General features: G+C 51.4%; 2 protein-coding genes across 7 annotated transcripts in view; one reads left to right on the forward strand and one right to left on the reverse strand.

The window, feature by feature from the left end:
• LARP1 (La ribonucleoprotein 1, translational regulator) overlaps positions 1 to 5,970 on the forward strand; it is a 71,555-nt gene extending 65,585 nt beyond the window's left edge. For both annotated transcript variants that reach the window (XM_075900602.1, XM_075900603.1), the window contains exon 19: positions 282 to 5,970. In XM_075900602.1, coding sequence (XP_075756717.1) covers positions 282 to 503 — 222 coding nt within the window. In that variant the 3' untranslated portion in view covers positions 504 to 5,970. The remainder of the gene's footprint in view (positions 1 to 281) is intronic.
• Positions 5,971 to 6,513: 543 nt separating this feature from the next.
• The window catches only part of FAXDC2 (fatty acid hydroxylase domain containing 2), a 28,683-nt gene continuing 9,260 nt past the window's right edge, over positions 6,514 to 25,936 (reverse strand). For all 5 annotated transcript variants that reach the window (XM_075900604.1, XM_075900606.1, XM_075900605.1 and 2 more), the window contains exons 2-10: positions 19,757 to 19,822; positions 18,189 to 18,236; positions 14,873 to 14,964; positions 14,201 to 14,304; positions 12,853 to 12,974; positions 10,005 to 10,210; positions 9,150 to 9,255; positions 8,708 to 8,874; positions 6,514 to 7,550 (exon numbers count right to left, since the gene is read on the reverse strand). In XM_075900604.1, the coding sequence (XP_075756719.1) occupies positions 7,394 to 7,550; positions 8,708 to 8,874; positions 9,150 to 9,255; positions 10,005 to 10,210; positions 12,853 to 12,974; positions 14,201 to 14,304; positions 14,873 to 14,964; positions 18,189 to 18,236; positions 19,757 to 19,822 (1,068 nt within the window). In that variant the 3' untranslated portion in view covers positions 6,514 to 7,393. The remainder of the gene's footprint in view (positions 7,551 to 8,707; positions 8,875 to 9,149; positions 9,256 to 10,004; positions 10,211 to 12,852; positions 12,975 to 14,200; positions 14,305 to 14,872; positions 14,965 to 18,188; positions 18,237 to 19,756; positions 19,823 to 25,936) is intronic.

Raw genomic sequence — 25,936 nt, forward strand, 5'->3', positions numbered from 1 at the left:
CAGGGACTCAGTACACGGTCCTGGAGCCTGTCTGCCCCGGGAGAATTCTTCCCTCTGGCTCTCTGGTGCAGCCTATGTGCGGCCCTCCCCAAACCCCTGCTCGGATGGGTGGGGAGGCTGAGCCAAGGTTAACCCCCCCCCCCCCCCCTGCTTCCCTTGTTCCCTGGGGTCCAGGTGCAGACGGGAGGCCGGGCTGCGCTCCTGGTGCAATCCCGCTCACATGCCTGCGGGGGGCTCACTTGGAGAGGGCTGCTCTGACCCCAAAGCTGTTTCTCTTCCAGCCGCCCATGGGCGAGGAAGGCGGTCCGAAGAGATTCCCGTCGACGGCGGGAGGAGAGGGAAGGAAGCGCTACCCATCCCAGTCTTCCAGCAAGCCCGTCAGCCAGTCCCCATCCAGCCAAGCCCACGCCTCGTCCAGCCAGCCTGCGAGAGAGGATGCCAAAAACCTGAGCCACCCTGCCCTCGCCACCGCGGCGGCGGAATCTCAAACACTGGGGAAGTAGAGAAGCTGGAGCTTCGCTTCCTTTTGGGGAACGGGTGGGTTGAGGGGGAGTTTTGACCGGGGGAGGGACGAAACGCGGTGGGGAGGGACAGGCAGGGAGTTGAAACGTGGGTATCCAAGAATAGGCTGCTGGGGAAACTTCAACGCACACCATCTCTCGTGGCTGGAAAACAAGACGATCCCCATCCGACCAGGAGCCTTTGCTTGCTGACGGCGCTGGACCCCACCCCTCCGCCCCCACTTTTGTCTTAGCTTCTTTCTGGATGGGTTGGGAAGGGGAAGATATTTTTTTTATTATATAAATATATATATATATAAATATATATATCAAGTTTTAAATTATTGATAGCTCGTCTGGATTTACCAAAATCACTGCACTACGCAGCCCCTCTTCCCCCGGACACGCATCCCTTTGGATCAGCTATGCAGCCTGCTCCGAAATCGGTGCGGTTCCGCGCAGACTGGCCTGCATCTCCCCGGTGCCTGCGGACGCCCTACGGAACAGCCGATCCCCGACCCGGCTGACTTCTCCCATTCCGGATACAACGACGCGTTAACGAAAACCCAGCCCCAACCGATACAGAAGGACTCGATTGATTGTATTTGCCCCTCTTCCCACCAGCTCCATTTGCCGGGATGGATTCCCCTCTACCCGACGTACCCTTCCATCACGGACAGTGGAAGCCAACCAAAGGACCTTGACCAGGCATCCCGACGGGCTCATTTGACTCTCCTGTGCGAGGACAGCGAGGGTGGGAGCCGTGGGCTCGTGCAGGAACGCTGGCTGCACTAGGAGGAGCTCTCTTCCTCTCCCTTTTTAAAAAACACAAAAAAAGACACAGCCCCTCTCTACGCAGACTGCTGTCCCTTGGCTTTCTTCCTTGAAAATAATTGTTTAAAAAAAAAAAAACCCCACACAAAAAAGTTGCCTTATTGTGGAGTAGGAGTTGCAAGACCTGCCTGACTTCCTCGGGGTGTGGTGGCCGGGCGACGCGTCACCGGCCGAGCAGCAGGAGCGCCTCTGTAACCGCCTCTTTGTGAGACTCTGCTGGGACCGGCTGGCGATCTCCCAGGCAATTCGGTTGCATTTACAGTGCTCCCATAGCTGCTTCCTGCTGCTGAGACCTACGACCCACCCCGGGTCTCGGGCCCCGCCCGGCTCCGGAGGCAGGCTGTGGGCCCTGCTGCGGAGAGGAAGCGGTGCTGATGCAGTTTAATCTAAGACTTAATAGCCTAAGTAGTTGAAGCCGACGTCATGTGTATATACTGTTGTAGTGTCCTTCCTGCTACAGCGACTGGATGTGCTATTGCCTCTCTGACTCACAGGTGCACTGTCATTCGTTCCTCCCACTGGTCCGGCAAGCCGGGGGCAGCACAGGGCGGGGTTATCGGGGTGCTCGGTTGGCTGGGGGGGTAGGGGAGGCGCAGGGCTGGGCGGCCGGGCTGACTTCTGGAGAAGGGGAGGCACGGAGCTGAGAGATGCGAGGGCCCCAGAGCACGCGAACGTGGCTGGGGAAGGCGGATGTGGAGAAAGCCGTCTTACGGGCTGCCTCATGCAACGTGTGGGGACGGTCTCGAGTCAGGAGGCTGCCTGTGAAATGTGGTGTCTGTAGATTGGTGCCTTCAGGCCTCTTCGGGTGCCCGGCAAGGCCGTGCAGCGGTTGCGAAGCCCTAGGCTGTGCGGGCTTGAGCCCAGCGGCACAGGGCGTTGGTCAGACTCCCAGGTGCAGCATGAGACGGCTTTGGGGGGGCCAATCCTCGTTCTCCCAGGCAAAGGCCACGCCCGCTGGGGAGCAGTCAGGGCTGAAGTGGTACGGTGGAAGGACTGGCGGTATCCCGGAACTCAGATTTGAAGGCGGCAGCCCGTTCCCCAGGAGGGGAGGGGGCTGTACCCAACTGGCCGTGAGGGCTGCCCCTGCGTGCTTCCCTGGGTGCTGCGCCCACTGCTCCTGGCGGTGGTGGCGTGTCTAGGGCTTGCATGCTGCTTAGTAGCAGAACATCCTGCCCTGCGCAAACAGGAAGGGCAGCCATGCCAGCTGGAGTGGGTCAGCCAGAGGGCCGTGTTTGCTGCTGCTGGGCGTTGGCTTTGCCCAAAGTGGGTGGCGAGAGGCCCGGAAGCTGTTCGTAGGCCCTGTCCGGCGAAAGAACCAGCTTCTCTGCATAAAACTTGCTGCTCTTGGGGGAGACATGGGGGGCTAAGATGCTGGTTGGTTGAGACGACTTCTGTCTCCAGTTCCAGTTAGGGCCCTTGGCTAGGCTCTGAGTGGTTGATACTCTGTTCCCACAAATCAAAATCCTGTTGTTCCACAACTGAAGCGCCGGCCTGCTCATGGGAATCACCTCAAGGCCTGATGTAAGCACAGAGGCCTGTTCCAGAGTCGTCGCCTTTCTCCGCTGTCTGGGATAGCACAGGAGTCTCCAGCTGGCCACCAGCGCTGACTTTTCAGCCTTGGCTTTGACTTTCCCTAGTCTTGTGAGCTGGAGCCAGACCCTTCATATTGTGGGTGTGCGGGGCTTTCGGTTGGGGTGCTGGGGCCTGGAGGATACTGCGGCGTGACAGGAGATGCAGCTCTCTCTGTTGTTGGGGGCGGGGGCTCTCTTTGAGTGGTCAGGATGAAGACAGCTGGTTCCAGCTGGGGAACTAGGAAAAGCGGGCTCGCCTGGAGGAATGCTTGCTTGTGAAACCGACAGGCTAAAGGAGCCATTGGATGGCAGAGGTGCCCAGGAGCACACGAGAGAGCCAAACTGCCGTTCAGTCTGTTTGGTGTGGTGCCCTCTCCAACTTCAGCCCAGAGCAGTTGGTTTCCCATGCAGCTCAGCGGTTTGTTGCTGGCCTGGGAAGCGTGCCCGGAGAGTGGTGCCGCCGGGCTAGACTGACATGCGGTTGAATTGTGGCAGATCACAACAGGGTCACGAGTGAGCTCTTTGCACATTGCTGTGTGATGCAGGCCCAGCTACCTGGGGAAGGGGGGGATGCAGAAATGTACTCGATAATTTCATCCTGCGTGTGCTCTTGAAAACTGAAATCAACTCGGGCAACCAGATCCCATTTCAGCCTCTTGCTGTTGACAGCGTACACCATGCTCCAAAGGGAGGACCATCTAGCAATGGACCAGACGTACGAGTCTTGGGCGCTGTTCAGATGAGGGCTGCCTACGTAGGGTTTGTCGCGTAGGTTCACCAGCGTAGAGCCCCGCAGCACCTCGCCACCGTGGTGACCTTGGAGAGAGGTCTGCCATGCCTTATGGCGCAGGAGTCTCCAGACACGGCTGCCCGAAGCGAAGTGAGCCCCACTTCTGCTGTACGGACTGTATCTGTAGCTGGAGGGCTGCATGCAGCCTAACGTGCCTCTGAGGAGGGGAGACAGCGGTCGAAATACACTTTCCTTCTAGAAAAGAGCAAACAGTCTGACGTTTGAATTGGTTTATTTCCTCCCCCTCATCACCACTTTCTGGCGAGGAACTTGACCTCCCTTCTAGTCCGGTGGGTCCATCTTGACCATCCCACCTCCTTAAAAAAATGGTTCTCACGTGCCGATCGGTTTTGCAGCTTTCAGCTGCCATGTCTGCTACTGAACTGCTCCTTATGAGTAGGAAGCCACCATCCATCTTCAGGCTGGCGCAGACTGAGGGGGTAATGCAGAGCCTGGTCTGCCCCACCGCCGCCGAGGGGGGGATGCTGTTGGCTGTACCATTCCAAATGGGAGAAGCGTGTTAAATCATGTGCATCTCGCCTCTCTCGGGCCCTGCACATGGGATGTCCTTATCTCATACAGGTAGCTGTGGCATGGTCCAAAACACTGTGGTTCAGGGGTTGCACAGAGTGGGTTTTTTAAAAAATGGAAAACGTGTCTAGGTGCTGCTGCTGTCTGCTCCTCATGGCTTGTTCCCCCTCCAGGTGGTTATCTGTAATCGTTGGAGTCTGTCCAGGTTCTGTATTCACTCACTCTGCTTCTGGTTGGTTGACTGTACTGTAACAAGTGACATATTAACCTCAATACTCTGCCATACTTCTGTACGTGTTCAATACGACAATGCGGAGCGGAGCCTTTTAGCTGTTAATGCCTTGGAGACATTATTTTGTTTTATCAAAGCGCACGTACGCGCGCACACACACACACAACCCCCGCCCCCTCTGTAAATGTAGCAAACTGTTTGCGATGCTATGTCCTCTGTGCATCTCTTCTCCCAGACTTTGGATTCGTCAGTAGCTCGCTTTCTTTTGCAATCAACGTTAGGCTCTTACAGGAGAGGGTTGCTACATCTAATGTTAAATGCCTCACTGAGTGTTTAGTTTTAATTTCCAGTTCCTATAATAATAGAGAAGAGTGGGGGTTTTTGGAAAACAGTTTCATCTCTGATGTGGATTGGGTGGAGTGACTTTTTTTTTAATTCTAGGGGTAACGTTTCAAAGCGTAGTTTACATCTTCACTTTCTGAAGACACTTGAACATAGGACCGATGTATCTGTGACCAGCACACCCTATTGTTGGAAGCTCTCTGAGCGGGAAAGGGCATGGGCTTAACCCTATCCATTTTGGTTTTTATAGACACTTTCATGTCAAAAGTCAGATGTATTTCTGCTAACACCCCAATCTCTCCACTTTATTCCTCAGTGGTACGTTCCCACTTTTCTCATCACTTCCAGAGCACCAGTTGGATAGAACAGGTTGGCTTGTACCAATGATATCCTTGGGAGGGGGAGGGCCTGGTATTTCATTGGAGTCTTCCTGGCATAGTGTGGTGTGCCTCTGGAAAGGGCGGCTGAACCCTCCCCCTTTTTCAACCCCAGCCTTGGTTGGTCCCTGAGGAATGTGCTCCCATTGGCCCATGGAACTCTGACTTGGAAATGGACACGGCTTTAACTGGACGTGGTTGGAGCAGGGAGGGTTTTTCAGTGTCGGGTCTTGCTCCGAGCTGCTCAAAGCTGTGGATAACCTGCCTTTCAATAGAGCCAGTGTTTCTTGTCTAGCTGCCCAATTGCTCAGCCAGCACAAAAGAGGGTATTAGTTTGATCGGGCTGCCCTTCCCAACTGGGCTCTGTGTCTGTCCCAACCTCCTCCCTCTACTCCCTGACAAAGTGTTTCTTGCAACCTTCTTCAGCTGCGTTTTTAATGTAGAGACAAATTTCCAATGGCTTATCAGACCACTCATCACTGGGGAGGAAAATCTTGTTAATCCGACCCGCTGTATGTGATCCATCTTCTGTTGATAGTACATCATCTTGACTCGTGTGCTAGGATCATCATCCCGTTTAAAAGGAAAAGAGGAAAAACAACCACGACAAAAAAAATGTAAAATACTTGAATGAGAGCTTGTATTATAACATTAATATTATTCAGAGTATCTGCTTTCTAGGCTGATGTGATTCATTATTCTAGTACTGCTTAGTCCTTTGTAATTTGTGGTAATTATGCTTTTTCCTTTTTAATACAAAAAAAATGTATAAAAATAAAAACCTCAAAAGACAGTGTGGTACGGCCTCTCTCCTGCCCCCGCAACCTCCCTTGCTCCCCGAGCAGACACTTCCCATGTGGAACAAATCCTTGTAAAGGTAAGACTGCGGCATTTGATGAGTACACTGCCGCGAGGCACTATGCGAGCTCTGCAGAAGAGCTCTGGTAATAGACCTGCTTAGTCTCTTTGTTTCTGGTGTAGGCTCCTCTACTGCTCTACCAGCACCCCTCAGGCCTGGCTTTCAGCACTCCCCACTCCTGAAACAATCTACTGAGCAAATATGCGCAATTGTGTAGTGGTTTTCTGACGCGAGGCCTCTTTCCCCAGGGTTTCACTGCTTTCCCTACTGAACAAAGCAATGGTGGGGGAGCTCTCCTTTAAAGCAGTGTTTCTTAAACTGTTCTGTGACAAAATGACCACCTTGTTTTTTGTTTTTGCTCAATAACTTCCCTGGACTCTTCTCTCTCTCTCCCCCCCCCCCCCCCCCCCGACTTTTTTTTAATTATTCATTCTCAACCAAAAAAACCTTGGTGTTCCCCATTTTAAAAAAAAAAAAAAAGTTTGGTGTTCCTGGGTCTTAAATTTAAGAAACGCTGCCTTAAAGTCTTTCTCCAGGCATATAACTGTGCAACCATGGGGGTGCCCTGGGCCTGCTTTGAGGTGATTCGCAGTGGGATGGAGTGAGCAGTCCATTCTGGAAAGGTCCCTCAGTGGCTTGCATGCTGGTTTCATCCTCCTCGTTACTTGTTGAAACAAGCCTGCCCAGTGCTCAGCACTGTACCGCATGGGGGGGCTTTGGCCTGTCCCTCGCAGGTGGTCAGTTAAGGTTTGACACATGGAGCCCTTATGTCCTAGGTATGGAAAGTAACTACTGTGGGCGGTTGAGCTCCCAGGGCGGGTGGTGCTGGTGAAGTGGTGATGAAGGCCATATTGCCTCACAAGCATGTTTCCATGGGGTGTTCGGGTCGACTCACCTAGGCCCAGCGTGCTGGGATGAGATGGGGCCAGGCTGCATCAAAGCAGCGCTGTGCTCCTGAATCCCCCGTGACTTCCCATGCAGTGCAGGGGAGATGCAGCTCTGGGCTGAAAAGGCCTGTAAAAGCAGCAGCTTTCTAAAAACCAAGAGTGCAGGGAAGGGAGATCTGAACAGCCATTGCTGTGGGGCTGGGATGGAGCCTGTGTGGGGCAGCTGGATCCAGGGAACTAAACACCCCTGTGCTCCCAGAGGCTGCCCGGCTCAGAGGCGGCTGCCTGGAGCTAAGCGCTGCATGCCAGGCTGCTGGGAACCAAAGGGAAGCAAGCGCAAATCTCTGGCAATGGATCCCAGTTCCATGTTGTCTTTGTTACTTAGAACAATAACCTGCTTCTCATTAGAAAATTATTTGGCATAATCATGGGTGCTAGCTCTCGTGATCACCGGGCGGGGGGGAGGCGGGTCACTTGGCTTTTTTGGGCCCGTCGGGAATGCTCTCTGTGAGAGGCGTGAGGCTCAGCAGGACCTGGTGCCTCTCGTAGGCTTTGGTTTGCTTGAAGAGCGTGTCCGTGCCGTGCAGGCGGTCCAGCACCCCCAGGACTCCGTAGCACTGGTTGAACCTGGCAGCCAAGCAGAAAGGGAACACGTCAGGGACTGCAGGTTACTTGCAAGAAGCAAGGTAGACCTTGCGGCTCTCTTCCCTTTCACCCTACCCCGCTGCAATCCTGCGTGTCTTGATCAGAGCCCTGGCCTACAGCAAGGAAAGTGAAACAGGATTGCATCTCTCCCAGCCTTTGCTTTGCAGCCTAGAGAGGTCTGGATGGGTTTCCAGGACCTGCCCATTCTGCTACGTGGTCATCTAGGAAAGGTGTTGAGCTGAGCTGTTCTCCATCCCAGGCATGGCGGGCTGCCTGTGCCCCCTTCCCTAGCCAGGGAGTGGGAAAGGGGAAGTCGCAACCAGCCAGCCTGTACCTCTCTGGCCAAGAAAGCTCTGAGCTGGCCCTACAGCATTGCTCAAGGCCATATGCTCTGCTGTCCCTGCTGAGCTGCGCTGCCATTCTGCTTGGGCAGTGTCAGAGGGGAATGGCGCACGCTGGCTGGAACGCCAGGTATCAGCCCAGGAATTGCAGGAACGGGGAAGCAGCACTCAGGGAGCGATGCTGGCTCTGGAGCCAGGACCTCCCTTGGGACTCTCCCTGCAGGCTTGTCGCTGCCTTGCTGTGCCAATGTGTGTGCTGCACTTAACCCGTGTAAGAAGGTGCTAGCACTGCCTGTCCACTGGCTCCCTGGATCAGGCTCTCTAGCCAGGGGCATGTCTGTTTCCCATTGCGCCTTTGGACAGAGAAGGAATTAAGCAGCCAGCAAGATTGTCCTTGATGTCCTAGATCCCTGCGAGGGTTCTCTGGACCCTGCACACTATTTCCTGTCTCATCGGCTCAAGAAAGAGGAGCTCAGGTTTGGTTTTCTGCTCTGTAGCCAGTTTCCTAGCTCAGCGGCTGGTGAAAGAGAGAGGAGGAGGCCAGCGATTTGGCTGAAGGTTGCACAGAGCTAGGAAAGCAGGAACTGCCTGAGGCCCAGTCCTCTGCTCTGACCTCTGAGCTTCCCGTTTCCGAAGGCTGAAAGGGCTAGGCCCGCAGCTGCCTGCAGGTGAACCGGACTGAGGTGGAGCAGAGATTGACTGGGAGGCACATGACACTGTTGGGCCCTCACAAATGGGCAAAGTCCTGTCTCCGCATTGATGGGGCGAGCCAGTCTACGTAGCGTACAGTGATCTTACTTGAGGTGGTGGAAGTCGTGGAATTCCGGGGACGGGAGGAAGGGCAGGTGGTAGCCGCAGTGGGAGATGGACGTAGCCAGAATCGCAAGGCAGAGCCACACCATGATGGAAGCAACATGGGATCCCAGGATTATCGGACCCACCAGTAAAGGCAACATGTTGGAAAACTGGAATTGAGACACAGGCCCCGCCTCATTAGCATGCACACACACCGCCCGTTCCTAAGGCTGCAAGTGCAAAGAGCCACAGGACCCTTCTATGAGAGCAGCTTTTTGGGGATACCTGAGCCCCAGCTTCATGTCCCACCAGGAAGGGTCTGACTGCGGCGACTAGCCTCCCTTCCCACGTTTCTTCACCCAGCGGAAATGCAAAGGCCGGAATAGGGGACCAGGTTTACATGAGAGGCTGCTGGGCAGTTACCCCAAGAGAGCCCCAAGCTTACCACGTGCTCTACCGGATGAGCGTAGAGGGAGACCACACCAACAGGGGCTGTCCATTCATGGTGCTTCTTGTGTATGCGCTTATACAGAAGTGGGTGGTGAACGAGCCTGCAGAGAGAACCAGAATCAAGTTTGTCCAATCAACCCCGAGAGCAGCGTCCCTGGGTGCACCCTCAATACTGCGAGGACGTTAGAGCAGTAGCGTGGCCTAGTGAATTAGACAGAGTGAGATGTCAGGACTCAGACATCAAGGCAGAACCAGGACGTAGGGTCCTTGAACAATTCCCTTGGCTCATGTGGATTCCCACAATTGCTTCGTTGGCTGTTGAACTGCCTTTTTGTGAGGTGGTGTGTTTTACTTTGCATCCGGTTTTGGGCTTCGTGGTAGCACTGACAAGGCCGGGAGAGCTGGGAGTGGGGCCCCATTGTGCCAGTGCTGTACACCTGTATAGGAGATCATGAGCTTTGCTCGGGGAGCCCACAATCCTTGGTTTCCATGTACACAATACACTCTGTAGATTCTCTTTGGCAGGGTAGAGTTCCTCCTCTCCCCAAAGTGCTTTAAACTATAGCTTCCATATAAAATCAACGTTTTTCCTCCCTGAGCCTGTGGGCCAGTCCATCTCAACCCTCACTGCCATAATCTCTGGGTAACCGTGGCCCCTAGCTGCGTTCCATCACCAAGAGCTCCTGAAGGAACAGGGCCACGGGTCTGGCCAAGGTCAGTGGAGGTGTTTTCTTGGGAGCAAGGTCCTAATTCAGGACAGAACTGCTCACGTTTCCTACAGTGCTTCAAGGAGGAAGCAGCTGCCCCAGGACAGACTGGATTCTCGGATCAGGCCTCCTGCCCAGCTCACCGGTGTGAATAGTAGAAGAGGATCTCCTCCAGCAGGACACAAATGGACAGCTCCAGGAGGAACCAATGGAAGGTGGGTAGTTCCTTGCTGCAGGGCTGTCCCCGCCACTTCATGATAGGGAGCATGAGCATCACCATGGGGAGAGAGATGAAAGCCTGATTCAACAGCACCGTGTGAACAGCCTGCCGCAGCTTCACCCTGTCCACCTGCAAGACAGGAGACCCGGCTAAGGCTAATGTGGAATGACGCGTCTCTGGGCTGCAGGGGGACCTGTCCAGGACTCAGACCTTTGACACTGGCAAGGAGGCAAATGCACAAGAAGCTGATCCCCTAAAGTTCAGCACCCTCCTTCCCTGGGTCAATGGCAACCTAGTGCACTCGGCTGTGGGCAAAGCCTTGGACCTGCACGGAGAGCAGAGGCAGGTACTGAAAGTGAGGTTCTGGCAGCCGGGTACGGCCCCAGGCCGGCCTACAAGCGCCACGGCGGGGAAAGAGACGTGTACACAGCTGCCGTGCGTACAGCTCAGTGCAGCCGTGCTCATCTACGGCAGCGCTGCTACTTAAAGGCTGTGTCTTCGCTGCAGAAAAGGCGGGTGGGTTATAGCGAGTCAGGGATCTTGCCTTTTGCAGCAGCAGATGCTGACTCGCTTGCTGGCAGCCCCCGCCCCTGGGTGTGTGGCTCCACCTGGCTTTGAGGAGGAGCAAGGAAAAAAGCCAGGTGCTCTTCTCAGAACTGACAAGCCACTGAATTCTCTTTTCCTCTTCTCCTCTCCCCCCCCCCCCCCCAGCTTTCCTTGTGCCTTGCTGATCGTGCTTGCTCTGCTGCCACATACAGTTGAATGATTGTGACCAACATTTTCTGTTCTATAACCTTAATTTTTATGACTGGCTAGCAGCGGCCGGGCCCATGATTGAGTCTAGTGGCACAGGAATGTCTCGGCCTCCCTGCACGCAAGCTCTAACCTTCTTTAACCTACAGCCTCTAGGAAAGGGGGAGGGACTGTTCCCTGCCTCTGCAAGTGACTTCTGACTTATTTCCCTCTGCTGTGCTGATCATTATGGCTGGGGTCACGTGACCAGTGAGTTATGCAACCCCGTGCCTGTGAAGTACGTTAGAGCAGCAGTTCTCAACCGGGGCTATGCAGAGATCTTCCAGGGCTACCTCCGCTCACCTAGGTCATTGCCTCATTTTACAACAAGTGCCATAAAAAGCACTAGCCACGTGAATACAAAACATTTCAAACCGCTAAAATGAGACGCAGCAATCTTTCTGCACTAGGGCCCAGTGGTGGTTTTTTGTGTCTGATTTTGTAAGCAAGTAGTCTTGGGGGGAGGTGAAACTTGAGGGTACATAGGAAACCTGACTTTGGAAAGGGGTACAGTCGTCTGGAAGGATTGAGACCCACGGCTGTGCTGCCTAATTGCATGTCAGCAATTGACATGACATGGAAAGAACTCTTTAGCCCATGCGATTATGAAGAAACCTTCCAAATGTGATAGGAATTGCAGCCAGCTGCTAGCTGCCCAGATGGGGGGGGGGGGGAGGGGGAAGCGCCCCAAGAAATGGTCCTTGTCCCATTTACAAAGCTGGGGTGTTAAGGCTGAAGTCTGACAACATGAGCTTTAAGTTGTTCCACTGAGCATTGTGTATAGTGGGGCAACTGCTACCTCCCAAGGTAGGAAGAAAAGAGTCATTTAGCCAGGGTCTGTGCTTCCCATTTATACAACAGGCTGGGGTTTGGGGGGTATCTATGTACCCTAGCCATGTGGACAACTCCTGTGGAGTAGATCTTGCTGCTGTTGTGGGGAAAGGTCGTGCTGGCAAGCTCCTGTCCGTGCAGGCTGTGTGTCTATAGGGCTAGGCTAACAGATTAGTGTAGACGTAGCTCTAGGTTGTCTCCTGCATGGAGACCACAGCAGCAGAACAGATGAATATGCAGCCTGTGTTGCGGAAAGGAGTTTTTCTATGGGTGTAGGAATGCAGCCTTTCCATGCAACACTTGCTGTGTGGTCAGAGGCATTCCTGTGTTAACCCCGCTCTGTGGGCAGTGGGGGCTAGGATCTATGGGGGGGTCTCTATACCTCCAACAGCAGCTATGCTGCCTTCTCAAGCCTCAGAACTGTCGCTATGCAACCCCGCTCTGTATTGTCCAGCTAGCTGAAATGCTTGGTCTCCCTAGGTACCAGTTCCCGGGGAGGGGGATTACCTCCATCACCAAGAAAGCCGCTTCCTATGTGAGAGGAAACTCTCTACCTCGGCTCATGCTTCTGCCTCTTGGCCACAGCCTGGTCCTATAGCTTGTGGTTCAAGCATGCGCATGGGAATGCAGCCAGCCGGCCTACAGTCCCGCTGTTCCCGTGACTTCTGCAGCAGCAGGTGCTTATGTCTGAGCAGGGCTGGGTCTTAGTAAGCCCCACGGCCCTTGATGCCATCTCCCATTGGCTAACTCAGCTTTTGTGATGGCAATCTGAGGTGCCTCTCTTCCCTAGGCTGGGAGCAATCTAACCCAGGCTTGATGACTTGCAGCGATTTCTCTTGCCCTGTCGTTATTGACACCCAATTCCTACCTGCTTGGGGATACTCAGGCCTAACTGACATGCCCAAAGGGCTGGGAACTGACTGCAGCCAGCCTGAGTCCCAAGCCTTGCCCTAACCACTGCACCACCCAGCCCTGTGCACTTTCATGCCATGTCGAATTCCTGGCTTGATTCTACTTTGCCAGCCCCCAGCATGGAAGACTGTGAGGCTGTGGGGAAAGGAGACTGAGTGCTCTGCTCTTCCCCCTCTTATGCTCAGAGAAGGCAGGCCCTATTCAGCCAGTGCCGAGGCACAGTGAGAAATACCTACAGGGTCGTTTTTGCCCAACTGAATGCGGTAGCGGGTAATGAAACTGGGCTTTCCAGTCACATCTGCAACCATCAGGAGTCCATTGAAGCTCCAGTAAACCAGGCTTGGAACCAAGGCGGTGCCTGTGCCAGGAGAGAGAAGAGCAGAGGCTGTTACGTAAAGGGGAGCCTGTGCAGATCAGAAATAACTGAACATGGTGGTGCCTAGTGCTCCCGCTGTTCCCCCCACCCAGATTGTGTGCACAAACAATTCATGGGGCGGGGGGGCCAGAGTACTGGGGTGCAGAGGGGTGAGGGAGTTGTGATGCAATGGGCAGAGCAGACTCCCCCTGGATCTCTTCCCTCTTCCCCCCCACCCCTGCCCCCCAACTGCACAGCTTAGAGGAAATGCAGATGCCCAGAGGACACTAGTAGAGGTCAGGGCCCTGTTCAGCTGGGCACTCGTTGGCCCTGAGGCGCTTACACGCCGAGGCACAGCTACTGACCGGGGATGGGATTACTAGAATACACACATGCTCTCTAGAAGAGACACTTTGCCCTCCACCACCAAGTCGTCATCACCAGGCTGTAGCCAGCCACACAAAGAAAACTGGCTGCAACGCTGTTACCCCTTGTGACGTAGTGGGGGTACTTGCTGGGATGTGGTGACCCCTGCTGTCTGGAGCAAGACCCAGCAGGGAAAACCTCACTAGGCAGAGGTAAGGACAAACTTGTTGAACCAGTGGCCAGACACCCCCCCATGGAGAGGAACAAAGGAAGGTGAATGCGGCCCTGGCTGGGGGGCAGGGCTGGAAGGGGGTTAGTTGGTTGGTGGCTGTCTGTGAGGATGGATGAGACAGCCTAGGGAGAGGAGCTGGAGTTTTAGGGGCCCAGTCTCCCCCATCTCAAGGGGGCCTGAGGCATCCTAGCCCAGTTCCTGTAACCAGATTACATCTGTGCTGCGCTGTGCTGGAGGAGCAATAAACCACCCTCAATTCCACTGGCTGGTACAGTCTGTTTGTGCCATTCCGGGGTGCAGGAGACGGGGAACCCCCAACGTGCCGTCACACCCCTACTGCTAGAATATGACTCAGGTGTGTAGCTTGACAAGCAAGCCAGCTCTGTCCCTATGGCAAGAACTACTCCCCAGCTTGCATGCAAGTAGCCCAGTGAGGGAGGTGGAAACCTGGATGAGTTGGTGGTTACAAATGCTTGCCGTGGAGGAGGGGGGGGAACGTTGGCTGGCCCCTAACCAGTGGGAAGGCATGGCAGGAATTCGGAGGCATTGCACACCGTCGGTAGAGCTCTGGGCAAGCTGGAATGTAACCTGGCATTCCTGCAGCTGAGTGGTGTCAGTCTGAGCAACTCACCTAGCAAGAAAATTGCCCATTCGTTTCCTCCAAGCAGGTGGTGCACTTGCTCCCATCGTGCCTGCCAGAAATCACCCGAAGCCCCCCAGAACTTCTGCAAGTGCCTGGGGAGAAGGGCCTGAGAATTACATGCCGGCTACGTCTACACTGGCATGATTTTCCGGAAATGCTTTTAACGGAAAAGGTTTTCTGTTAAATTATTTCCGGAAAAGCGCATCTAGATTGGCTTTACACTTTTCCAGAAAAGCACTTTTTCCGGAAAAGCGTCCGTGGCCAATCTAGACACGCTTTTCCGCAAAAAAGCCTCGATCGTCATTTTCGCAATCGGGGCTTTTTTGCGGAAAACACTACTGTGCTATCTACACTGGCCCTTTTCCGGAAAACTGTTCCGGAAAAAGACTTTTGCCCGAACGGGCGCAGCATAGTTTTTCCGGAAAAGCACTGATGATTTTACACTAGATTGTCAGTGCTTTTCCGGAAATTCAAGCGGCCAGTGTAGACAGCTGGCAAGTTTTTCCGGAAAAGCGGCTGATTTTCCGGAATAACTTGCCCCTGTAGACACAGCTGCCAGGTTTTGCTTTTTAGTACAAAAAAATCAACACTCCCTCCTCCTCTCCTTCTCCCCCCCCCACCCCGTTTGTCTCATTTCAGGTTAGCCTGGGGTGGTCTTACCAGGTGACAGAGTTCCTGAAGGCAGCAAACATGAGCAGACCTGGGCCGAGTATGACGCCAGTTGTCTTCACCGAGTCCCAGAGCTTCCCCTCCTAAGAGCAGGAACCAGCAGGAATTACACCGGTGTTAGGGATTAGCAGGAGGTAAAAGGGATGATGTAGCCCTTCCATCCCTTGTTTTGTCACCAGCCCTCTACAGAACAGAGTGGAGCAAAGTTGTTCTCCACCCTGTCAACAGATAGTAGGAGTGTCGGAATGAGACTCTAATGTTACTGTGCGTACTGTATAGTAAAAGAAAGACATGTTTCGACTTGATCCGGATAGCAATCTGTGCGCTAGTTCCACCCTTCTCGTGTAGAACAGGCCAAAGAGATTGATAAGAACAGCCGGACTGGGTCAGGCCAAAGGTCCACCCAGCCCAGTGTCCTGTCTTCCACCAGTGGCCAATGCCAGGTGCCCCAGAGGGCGTGAACAGAACAGGGAATCCCACCTTAGCTTGTCCCAGCAAGTGATCCAGCCCTGTCGTCCATTCCCAGCTTCTGACAAACAGAGGCTAGGGCCACCAGCCCTTCCACTATTAGGCTTGACTAATTAAAGAGCATTAGCTGCCCTGCTCCTCTCCTCAGCAATGCCACAGGACATCCTTACACCAGGCTGAACACAGATATGTGGTGTGGTGTAAGGAAACAGCCCAGAGAACTCCCCTCAGCACACTCTAATGCTCCAGACTGCGGAGGGCGTGGCTATGTGGCACTGGACAGACTTAGGTCTCACAAATGAAGAATGTTGTTAACCCTTTTCTGCCCAAGGGGCTAGTCAAAGTTTGAGGCTTTATAGATGGTGGCGGCTGGGAGCAGAAATTGATCGTGCCTGGTATTTTCCTTAAGACAATCTCATTTATTCACCTAGAATGTACGGAGTCCTGCATCTGAGAGCACGGGAGGCACCAAGAACAAAAGGAGCAGTGTCTTTGCTTACAGGCCTAAGCTTCTCTCAGCCTCCTTGCCTTGCTCTAGGCTTCTCCCAAGGCCACGCCATGCCTGGCTTTCTTGCCGTCGGCCTTGCTCTGAGTCTGGTGCTTGGCTGAACCCAATTTTATTTCTACTCCACCCACCCAAACAATACCCAGGGGAATCCTCCATTCACATGGTGCTAAATTCGGGGCAGACTCCATGATGCCTTGTTTTGTGTGTGGCCCTTACCTGCTTCTTACGTGGCATCTTGAAATGAGGGGAGCATTCACACTTATCAATTTCAATGAGGTTTTTAACTCACACACAGCGAAGTTTAACCCTGCTCACAACAGTATCAAAGTACAGCAATCAGCACGTTCTCAGGGATTTGGGAGAAGAGCCTTGAAAGAAGTCCTGCTGTGCGTTTTCAAACTTTCAGAACCCAACAATCTCCTCTCAAAAATCAATGCACTTGACGTTCAGCTCTAACACGCTATTGTCCTTAGCTGTAGCCAAGTAAAGACTAGTGCGAACAAGCACTGTTTGGAGCTGGATTAGGCCTACTCCAGGTTGTGGGCTTGAGACACCTGGGGCTGATTCTAATCTCAGAATCTGTATGTTCAGTATCTTCGGTAATTCCAGGAGAACATCCCCCACCTACACATGTGTGAGAGCATCACCACCTCAGCCTAGTTAAACACTACGGCTACGTCTAGACTGGCATGATTTTCTGGAAATGCTTTTAACGGAAAAGTTTTCCGTTAAAGCGTTTCCGGAAAAGAGCGTCTAGATTGGCACGGACACTTTTCCGCAAAAGCACTTTTTGCGGAAAAGCGTCCGTGCCAATCTAGACGCGCTTTTCCGCAAAAAAGCCCCGATCGCCATTTTCGTGATTAGGGCTTTTTTGCGCAAAACAAATCTGACCTGTTTACATTGGCCCTCTTGCGCAAAAGTTTTGCGCGAAAGGACTTTTGCCCGAATGGGAGCAGTATAGTATTTCCGCAAGAACACTGACAATCTTACATGAGATCGTCAGTGCTTTTGTGGAAATTCAAGCGGCCAGTGTAGACAGCTGGCAAGTTTTTCCGGAAAAGCGGCTGATTTTCTGGAAAAACTTGCCAGTTTAGACATAGCCTACAAGTGCTCTAGCTCAGGGGTGGGCAATAATTTTGGGTGGGAGGGGACACTCCAAGATTTTGAAAGTGGTTAAGGGGCCCTACTTTTCCCTGGAGAGAGTGCGGGGCCTAGGATGGCGGTTGAGTACAGAAGGGTGCCCAGGGTAAGGGACTGGGGGAGCAGATGGTGTGGGGTCTGAAAGGGAGTTTGGGTGAAGGAGAGAACTGTGACCTGGGGCAGGGAATTGGGGTGCAGGGTCTGGGAGGGTGCTTGTGTGCAGAGGAGAGGCTTCTAGCCTAGGGAAGAGGTGTGGGGGAGGGTGCAGGGTCTGGGAGGGAGTTTGTGACCTGGAGCAGGGGGTGCAGAGGGTTTGGATGGTGACCTGGGGGGAGGGAGTTGGGATGCAGGAGGGGTTGGGGTGCCAGAGGCAGGCTCTGGCTGGAAGGAGTTTATCTAAGTGTCTCCTGGCCAGCAGCCCTGCAGCACCTCAAGGCAGGCTAGGCTCCCTGCCTGCTGCAGCCCCAGACCACTTGAAAATACAGCCTGCTCCCTCCACATGGCTCTCAACTCCGGGTGAGGGAAGAGGCTTGCACTGCCCCCTCTCTCGGGCCAATTTCTCAGCTCCGATTTGTTGGCTGTTTCCAGCCCATAGGAGCTGAGAAATTGGCCGAGGTCAATTCTTATTACCTGGTTGCTTCTGGCCAATAGGAGTTGAGGACTGGGCTGGGGGTGGGAAGATTACACAAAGCTTCCCCCCTCCCTGCAGAACAGAGAAACATAGGGACTGCATTTTAAACTGCGGAAGCTACGTGCCTGGGGGTCCTGGCAGGGTGGTCTGTGGGCCGGATCCAGCCCCCGGGGCCATATTTTGCCCAGCCCTGGTTTAGCTGATGGTCATGATGCCCGGTGCAGAGTTAGAGCATTCTAACCGGGTGGTGATGTGGCTTCAGCTCTGACAAAAGGGATTTATATATCAGGTAGCTGAAAAAACTCCACTGAAGCTGTGAGGGAGCTGCACCCAACGCAATACAGGCTTCTCGCGTGCCTTCCAGCCACTGATCTTAAGTCCCCTATGCTAATGCATACATTTAACGAAAAGACTGCACCATGCGCGTATAGAGCTGCATCGGCTACAGAAGCTGCAAGGATGACGTTGTGGGAAAGATTTTTTGTTCATCTAGTCCATATTACCCACCTGCGTAAGGTACTAGGTAACATTTCAGTTGAGATGTCAGCTTTGAGTCTTACCTGCTTCTGGCGTGTGCCCCCACTGGAATATGCAGCATCTCCCGTCATCTGAAATAATCATTGACATGCATGAGGGAGTGAAGGGGGAGCTGTACAGAAGGGCAGCAGGTAGAAGAGAGGATGGGAACGCAGCCCACAAGGAAGTTTTTGCACGTTGTGCTACTGCTCTCTCCCGCTGGTCTGACTGTGAGTGTGCTGTGTACAGTGACTCTCTGCAGGCCTTTGGGACAAAACAGTCTGCTCCAGCAGACACTGTCATTGGTACAATGGATTATAATGAATCGTCACGCTCTGCCCTTAAAGCACAGCCCCTAGGCTGTGCACCAAACCCTGGTTACATGCCGCGGGAGCTTTTCCCCTTTAGGTCACTGCTTCAGCACCAGCTCAGTGGGAAGGACTGAAAATCACCATATGCCAGCTGGACAGGTGTCAGCACCATAACCACCTGGCCTGAGGCTCTACCAGCCCCCTTGCTGACAAGCTAAGGACTGAATAAAGAGGAACTCAAATACCTTGCTCCTAGAGGTCAGGGGCTGGTGTGAGTAACCTTGTACCTTTGGTGCTGTGAAGTGTCTACTGCAGGCTAGCCTGGGGAGTTTTCCTGGTGCTGTGAAGTGTCTACTGCAGGCTAGCCTGGGGAGTTTTCCTGGGCCAGCAACCTTTCCCAGCAATACATTGACTAATACAAACTATTCCTTACACGTGATCTCACCTCAGCTTCACTGGCCCTTCAATGTTCAAATGAGCAATACAACACCAAATACACAGAAGCAACAAGCCAGATTCTGCCCTTGGTTAAACCCCAGCCCATGCCAAGGATAAGGCATGGTGGGAAAAAAGGGCAGAATAGGTGTTTTTAGAACTAAGGCAGGTAGCCAAGAAAAAGGCCTTATGCTTTGCTAGGTCGTCCGATGTACCCTCCTCTCCTTACTATGGCAGAACCTCACTGTAATCAAATCCATGGGAATTTTGTTGGATCTGCAAGATTAGAGTCTTAGTGCTCAGTAAACCCGCTAACCACATTCTCCAAAATACTGCCACAAGCCACTAACACAGAAGGAAGCATCTCGCTTTGTCTGTTTACGATGCAAGAACGAGACCCAGTGAAGAGAACGGCCAGGACCTCATTGAAAGCTGCAAAGCACTAGTTAGTTTGCATTTAGGCCAGCATAACCAGAGGGAGGGCTAGCTCAGTGGTTTGAGCATTGGCCTGCTTAACCCCAAAGTTGTGAGCTCAATCCTTGAGGGAGCCATTTAGGGGTTGTGGGCAAATTTGTCAGGGATGGTACTTAGCCCTGCCTTGAGGACTGGACTCAACGAGAGAGGTATATCTCCGTATATTATTAATGCAGAGCTCAGCTCAGTGCATTCTTGCCTAGATCTGGCCATCCAATTCCCATTAGCATCAGCTGGAGCCATGCTGGCACCCTGGAGAGCTCTTAAGAGGGGATTTCAGCTGGAAGGGTCCACAATCAGCTCACTCCTTTATGGCAGGAGCAGACAGGCTCTAGTGTATAAAGCACAAAGTGCTGACAAGATAAATAATTCAAAAGATGCTGTTACATTACCTTTATGGTGCTAATATTGCCAGTGGTGGGAGCTGCTTCTGTAGGGTTTCCGGGTAAAGGAACACACTGCCAAGCACACAAATCAACATGTTAGCTTGGTGACAACAGTTCAGCTTTGCAACGGTAAAACTTTAATGCCTTTGTTTGCACCTTTAAAGTCTGTAGGATTTCAGCTCAGATGATGTACATCAGCCCCGCATCTCTGTCTGGAGTTTAGTTACCGATGGGTTAGAAAGGGAAGGTCTGATTCGCAGAGTTGCTGTGCACCCCTGGCGCCTAATGACTTTGTTGGATCTATAGGTGCTTGGCAGTGCTGAAATTCAGCCCTAACTGGCTTGTCAAATGACTGTGGTGGGGGGGTGGGCCCAGAATTCAGCAATTCTAACTGTAAGAACATGTGGGCTACCTGTGCTCAGTCCTACCAAACTCTGGGAAACAGCCTCTTAAAGCTCAGACTTGCAGCCTGACTGAGCTACTGAATGATGCACCGCAAGAGGATGCTATTTAGATTTACACTAGTGTCTTCATCCCATTTGCTAGCTTCTGCCTTCTGCGCTCACCATACTCCTTCCTTGGCCAAAGTGTGCTATTCTTGCCAGTCTATAAAATCTTCTCTGTGACCTTTGTTTCCAACTTAGCAACAGTTTGCTAGATTCTGAGAAAAGCAAATGACATTTGAGGCTGTGTTTCTGAGAAGCACACTAAATGGTTGGTACCTTTGGGTACGTCTACACTACAGAGTTTTTCCAGGATAACGGAGGTATCCTGGAAAAACCCCGCCACGTCCAGGGAACGTGTCTGCTCTTCTGAAAATCAGCTTCCGTACCTAATGACTGGAAGGTAGCCAACGTGACACCAATATTTAAAAAGGGCTCTAGAGGCGATCCTGGCAATTACAGACCGGTAAGTCTAACTTCAGTACCGGGCAAATTAATAGAAACAATAGTAAAGAATAAAATTGTGAAGCATGTAGAAGAACATAATTTGTTGGACAAAAGTCAACATGGTTTCTGTAAAGGGAAATCCTGTCTTACTAATCTATTAGAGTTCTTTGAAGGGGTTAACAAACATGCGGACAAGGGGGATCCAGTAGATATAGTATACTTGGATTTTCAGAAAGCCTTTGACAAGGTCCCTCACCAAAGGCTCTTGTGTAAATTACATGGCCATGGAATAAGAGGGAAGGTCCTTTCTTGGATTGAGAACTGGTTAAAAGACAGGAAACAAAGGGAAGGCATAAATGGTAAATTTTCAGATTGGAGAGGGGTAACTAGTGGTGTACCTCAAGGGTCAGTCCTGGGACCAATCCTTTTCAACTTATTCATAAATGATTTGGAGAAAGGGGTAAGCAGTGAGGTAGTAAAGTTTGCAGATGATACCAAACTGTTTAGGATAGTCAAGACAGAAACACACTGTGAGGGACTCCAAAAAGATCTCACCAAACTGAGTGATTGGGTAACAAAATGGCAAATGAAATTTAATGTGGATAAGTGTAAAGTAATGCACATCGGGAGAAATAACCCCAACTATACGTACACTATGATGGGGGCTAATTTGGCTACGACAAATCAGGAAAGAGATCTTGGAGTTATCGTTGACAGTTCTCTGAAAACTTCCACGCAGTGTGTAGTGGCGGTCAAAAAGGCGAATAGGTTGCTAGGAATTATTAAGAAAGGGATAGAAAATAAGACCCAGAATATCTTACTGCCCATGTATAAAACTATGGAACGCTCACATCTTGAATACTGTGTACAGATGTGGTCTCCTCACCTCAAAAAAGATATTTTGTCCTTGGAAAGGGCAACTAAAATGATTAGGGGTTTGGAACGGGTCCCATATGAGGAGAGGTTAAAACGACTGGGACTTTTCAGTTTAGAAAAGAGGAGACTGAGGGGGGATATGATAGAGGTCTATAAAATCATGCGTGGTGTGGAGAGGGCCGATAAAGAAAAGTTATTTATTAGTTCCCTAAATAGAAGAACTAGAGGACACCAAATGAAATTAATGGGGAGCAGGTTTAAAACTAATAAAAGAAAGTTCTTCTTCACACAGCGTGTAGTCAACCTGTGGAACTCCTTGCCAGAGGAGGCTGTGAAGGCTAGGACTATTATAGAGTTTAAAGAGAAGCTAGATAATTTCATGGAGGTTAGGTTCATAAAAGGCTATTAGCCAGGGGATAAAATGGTGTCCCTGGCCTCTGTTTGTCAGAGTCTGGAGAGGGATGGCAGGAGACAAATCGCTTGATCATTGTCTTCGGTCCCCCTCTCTGGGGCACCTGGTGCTGGCCACTGTCGGTAGACAGGATACTGGGCTAGATGGACCTTTGGTCTGACCCAGTACGGCCATTCTTATGTTCTTATGTTCTCTTTCGGAAGCCCTGTAAGCCTTGTTTCACGAGGAAGAAGGGCTCTTCCGAAAGAGGAGGTTTTTCTGAAATTTGGCCCAGTGCAGATGTTTGGAAAAGCCTCTTCCAAAAAAAGAATCCGAAAAAGTTATGCAAATTGCAGAGCACAATTTGCGTACCTTTTTCTGAAGAAAAGTGTAGTCATAGCCTTTGACTACTAAGCAGAAAGATCCTGCTGCTGGGAGAACAAGTGTTTCCTGCAGGATAAAATTATCAGATTTTGCAAAAGGCCCTTTGCCCTGTGGAAAATGCTTATCAAATCACATTGCGCTGTTATGCTCCATCCAAATATAACCCCATTATCTCTGCGATGTTATCTAGCTAGGCAGTTGCACGCACTGTCCTTAGTGAAATGGGTTGTACAGTAAATAGCTTATGCTTAAATGAGCAATTTCTTTTTGAGACTTCACTTTTTCTCTGTGCTGAAACGAAACAAACCTCTTTTGAAATGGATATGCTACAAAGACTGTATTAACTGAAACTGTTCTTCTATGACAGCATAGTTTGGCCCACAGGACTTTCATCACTGCGTGGAGTCTTTCCTGAGCATTGCTCAGATACTATGGGGATGTGCAATGTTATATCGGCATAGAGAGTACGCTTATTACGTTTGCAGATGATACCAAGCTGGGAGGGGATGCAACTGCTTTGGAGGATAGGGTCATAATTCAAAATGATCTGGACAAACTGGAGAAATGGTCTGAGGTAAACAGGATGAAGTTTAATAAGGACAAATGCAAAGTGCTCCACTTAGGAAGGAACAATCAGTTACACACATACAGAATGGGAAGTGACTGTCTAGGAAGGAGTACAGCAGAAAGGGATCTAGGGATGATAATGGACTACAAGCTAAATATGAGTCAACAGTGTGACACTTGCAAAAAAAGCAAATGTGATTCTAGGATGCAGTAACAGGTGTGTTGTGAGCAAGACACGAGAAGTCATTCTTCCGCTCTACTCTGCACTGGTTAGGCATCAGTTGGAGTGTTGTGTCCAGTTCTGGGCACCACATTTCAAGAAAGATGTGGAGAAACTGGAGAAGGTCCAGAGAAGAGCAACAAGAATGATGAAAGGTCTAGAGAACATGACCTATGAAGGAAGACTGAAAGAATTGGGCTTGTTTAGTTTCAAAAATTGACGATTGAGAGGGGACACGATAGCAGTTTTCAGGTGTCTAAAAGGGTGTCACAAGGAGGAGGGAGAAAAATTGTTCTTCCTGCCCTCTGAGGATAGGACAAGAAGCAATGGGCTTAAACTGCAGCAAGGGAGGTTCAGGTTGGACAGTAGGAAAAAGTTCCTAACTGTCAGAGTGGTTAAACACTGGAATAAATTGCCTAGGGAAGTTGTGCAATCTCCATCTCTGGAGATATTTAAGAGTAGGTTAGATAGCCATCTATCAGGGATGGTCTAGACCAGGGGTTCTTAACCAGTGAGGTGTGCCTCCCCAGGGGAGGTGTGAAGGGGACACAGGGGAGGTGTGAGGTGCCTCCCAGAAAATGTATCGCAATTGCCTTCTCACTGGATAAAATTCTAAAGTTTAGATTTCTTCATAATTAATATTATGAATTAAAATTATAAACATTAATTTCTTATTAACGTCTAGAGATCGGCACATGACAATAGCAGTGCGAATCAGTCAGGCCTGTGTGACGACACGCTACAATAACAGTACGTGAGCATTGCCGACTTTCATCTTCAAATATTACGTACATTTGTTAGGAAAAGGTTCAAAGTAAAAAGCTCATATTATTCATTTAGGCATCGTAACGGGGTTCAGTCACCCCACAGCGCCACCAGCCGTCTGACTTGGGAATTAGCTCGGACGGCTGCGTCCAGCGGGTTCGCCAGGTCCCAGGGTTCAGGCAGGTCTTGGGGTTTGAGCTGGGCCTTCAGTTCAGGCCAGTCCTCCGAATCGCCAGGAACCAGTAGAGCCTTGGGTTCCTCTGGGTCAGAGGGTAGCCCTGCTGGCCGGCTTGGCCAGGCCTCAGTGGCCCAGGCAGGGAAGCCTTCGCTGGCCTGAGGGAAGGCGGCTGTGGGAGGCCCGGGCCAGATAGCCTCGTCAGCCAGGAGCTCTGGGCAGGCCTCTGTCTCCCTCAGAGGCAGGGCCCCGACTGAGCACCCTGGCAGAGTTCTTATAGTCCTAGCCACGTCCCTTAGCTTCCTGTCAGGTGAGGGGGCGGGGTTAGGCTGTGCACAAAATTGCTCCCAGGGGGGTGTGAACATGAAGTTCATTTTCAGGGGAGGTATGAAGGTAACAAGGTTAAGAACCCCTGGTGTAGACAGTACTGGGTCCTCTCAAGGTCCCTTCCAGTCCTAGTATTCTATGACTCTAAGGTCCTAGATAGCTAGGTATATAAAAGGCAGAGCCTAACTGGCTTTGACCTGACTCACAATAACCTGCTAGATGGCTGGTGCTCTAGAAAATCTTCTCCATTGATCCAGGAGCTCAAATCCCCTTGGAAATCCGTCTGCCACAAGGTAGAAGGCTGGGAAGATTGATCGTTGGCTTTGAGTCTTTAGGAGAGGCAGTAGGATTGTCCAGCTTAATGTCAGCTCTTGAGTTTTTGATGAATTGTGAAAATAGCCACTAGTATGTTGCAAGGCCAAGTCCCTTTCTTCACAGTAACCAAATTACAGCATTCCTCTTTGACTTGAGAGGACTGTGATCGCTATTATTACATTTAAAGGCAAAAGCCAAATTTAGCTGGCTCTTGTCCTGCTCCCAGCACCCCACGAATAGCCTTTTTGCTGAGATATGCCAGGATGTATCTACTAAACACTCACATATACTGTACCACTGAGCTGGGGCTAGTCCAATAAACAAAGAAATAATTAAGCCACTGGACACTGAATTTGCACTGGTATATAAACCACACAGTAGTCAAACAAACATTAACCCTCTCAGCTGCAGTCGGACATGAAATGAGCCACCTGGAACTGATGCTGGTTTTTTAAATCTGACTTTGTAAGTAGTTTTAGAAAGCGTTTGAAACAGTTATTACAACATGCCCATCCCAGCCAGGAGCACTATGTCCTTAACTCCTGAAGTAAGATACTGGCACAGCCAAAGCCGAAATTCAGCTAGCGGTGAGCTGAGTTGGGCTCTCGAGTGACCTGGGGGATAGGGCATTTGCTGGGGAAGGGTAGGGTTAGGGGCTAGGGGTTCAAGTCCTGCCTCTCCCCCCCCCCAGCAGCACAAGTAAACATTTTCCAACATGCAGGGCAGAAGCCCTCCACCCTCCACAAGACCTCCTCTTTGCAGAAAAAGCCCGTACCCCCCCACTGCTGCAATCTTTTAGGGCTGTTAGGGGTTCCCCCCTGCAGTCTTCCAGGTGGAGAATGGGAAGGGGGGAAGGGTACTATGAGAATTTAGGGTACTATGCCCTGGGCATAGCCACAGCTAATGATCACACATCAAACAGCCTATAAAACACACCGTAATTTGAATAATTATTCTTGCAACACGGGTCTGTCTTTCTATAACTGCAATTTATGGAGCTAATCCATTTTCACAGACTTTATCGTGCCAGCCACCGAAAAAGGCCCATGCAGCCAGCTGACTGTATTAAAAGGAATACTCCAGTGCTACAAACAGGAGGATGCAGTTCTTTCCAAACAGGCACATCCAAAAGAATTTCCTGGCCTGCAATCTCAGCAGGTGTTTTGGCACCAGAATGTGCTTGGCTTTTCCTTCTAGGCCGTGCTTTTTAGGTTCTCATACTGCACCACTGCTGGGGCATGTGAGCAGCTGCTTGCTCAGAGCAGCCCCCTAGGTC

This window comes from Pelodiscus sinensis, chromosome 17 (assembly GCF_049634645.1).
Source record: "Pelodiscus sinensis isolate JC-2024 chromosome 17, ASM4963464v1, whole genome shotgun sequence".
Lineage (NCBI taxonomy): Eukaryota > Metazoa > Chordata > Testudines > Trionychidae > Pelodiscus > Pelodiscus sinensis.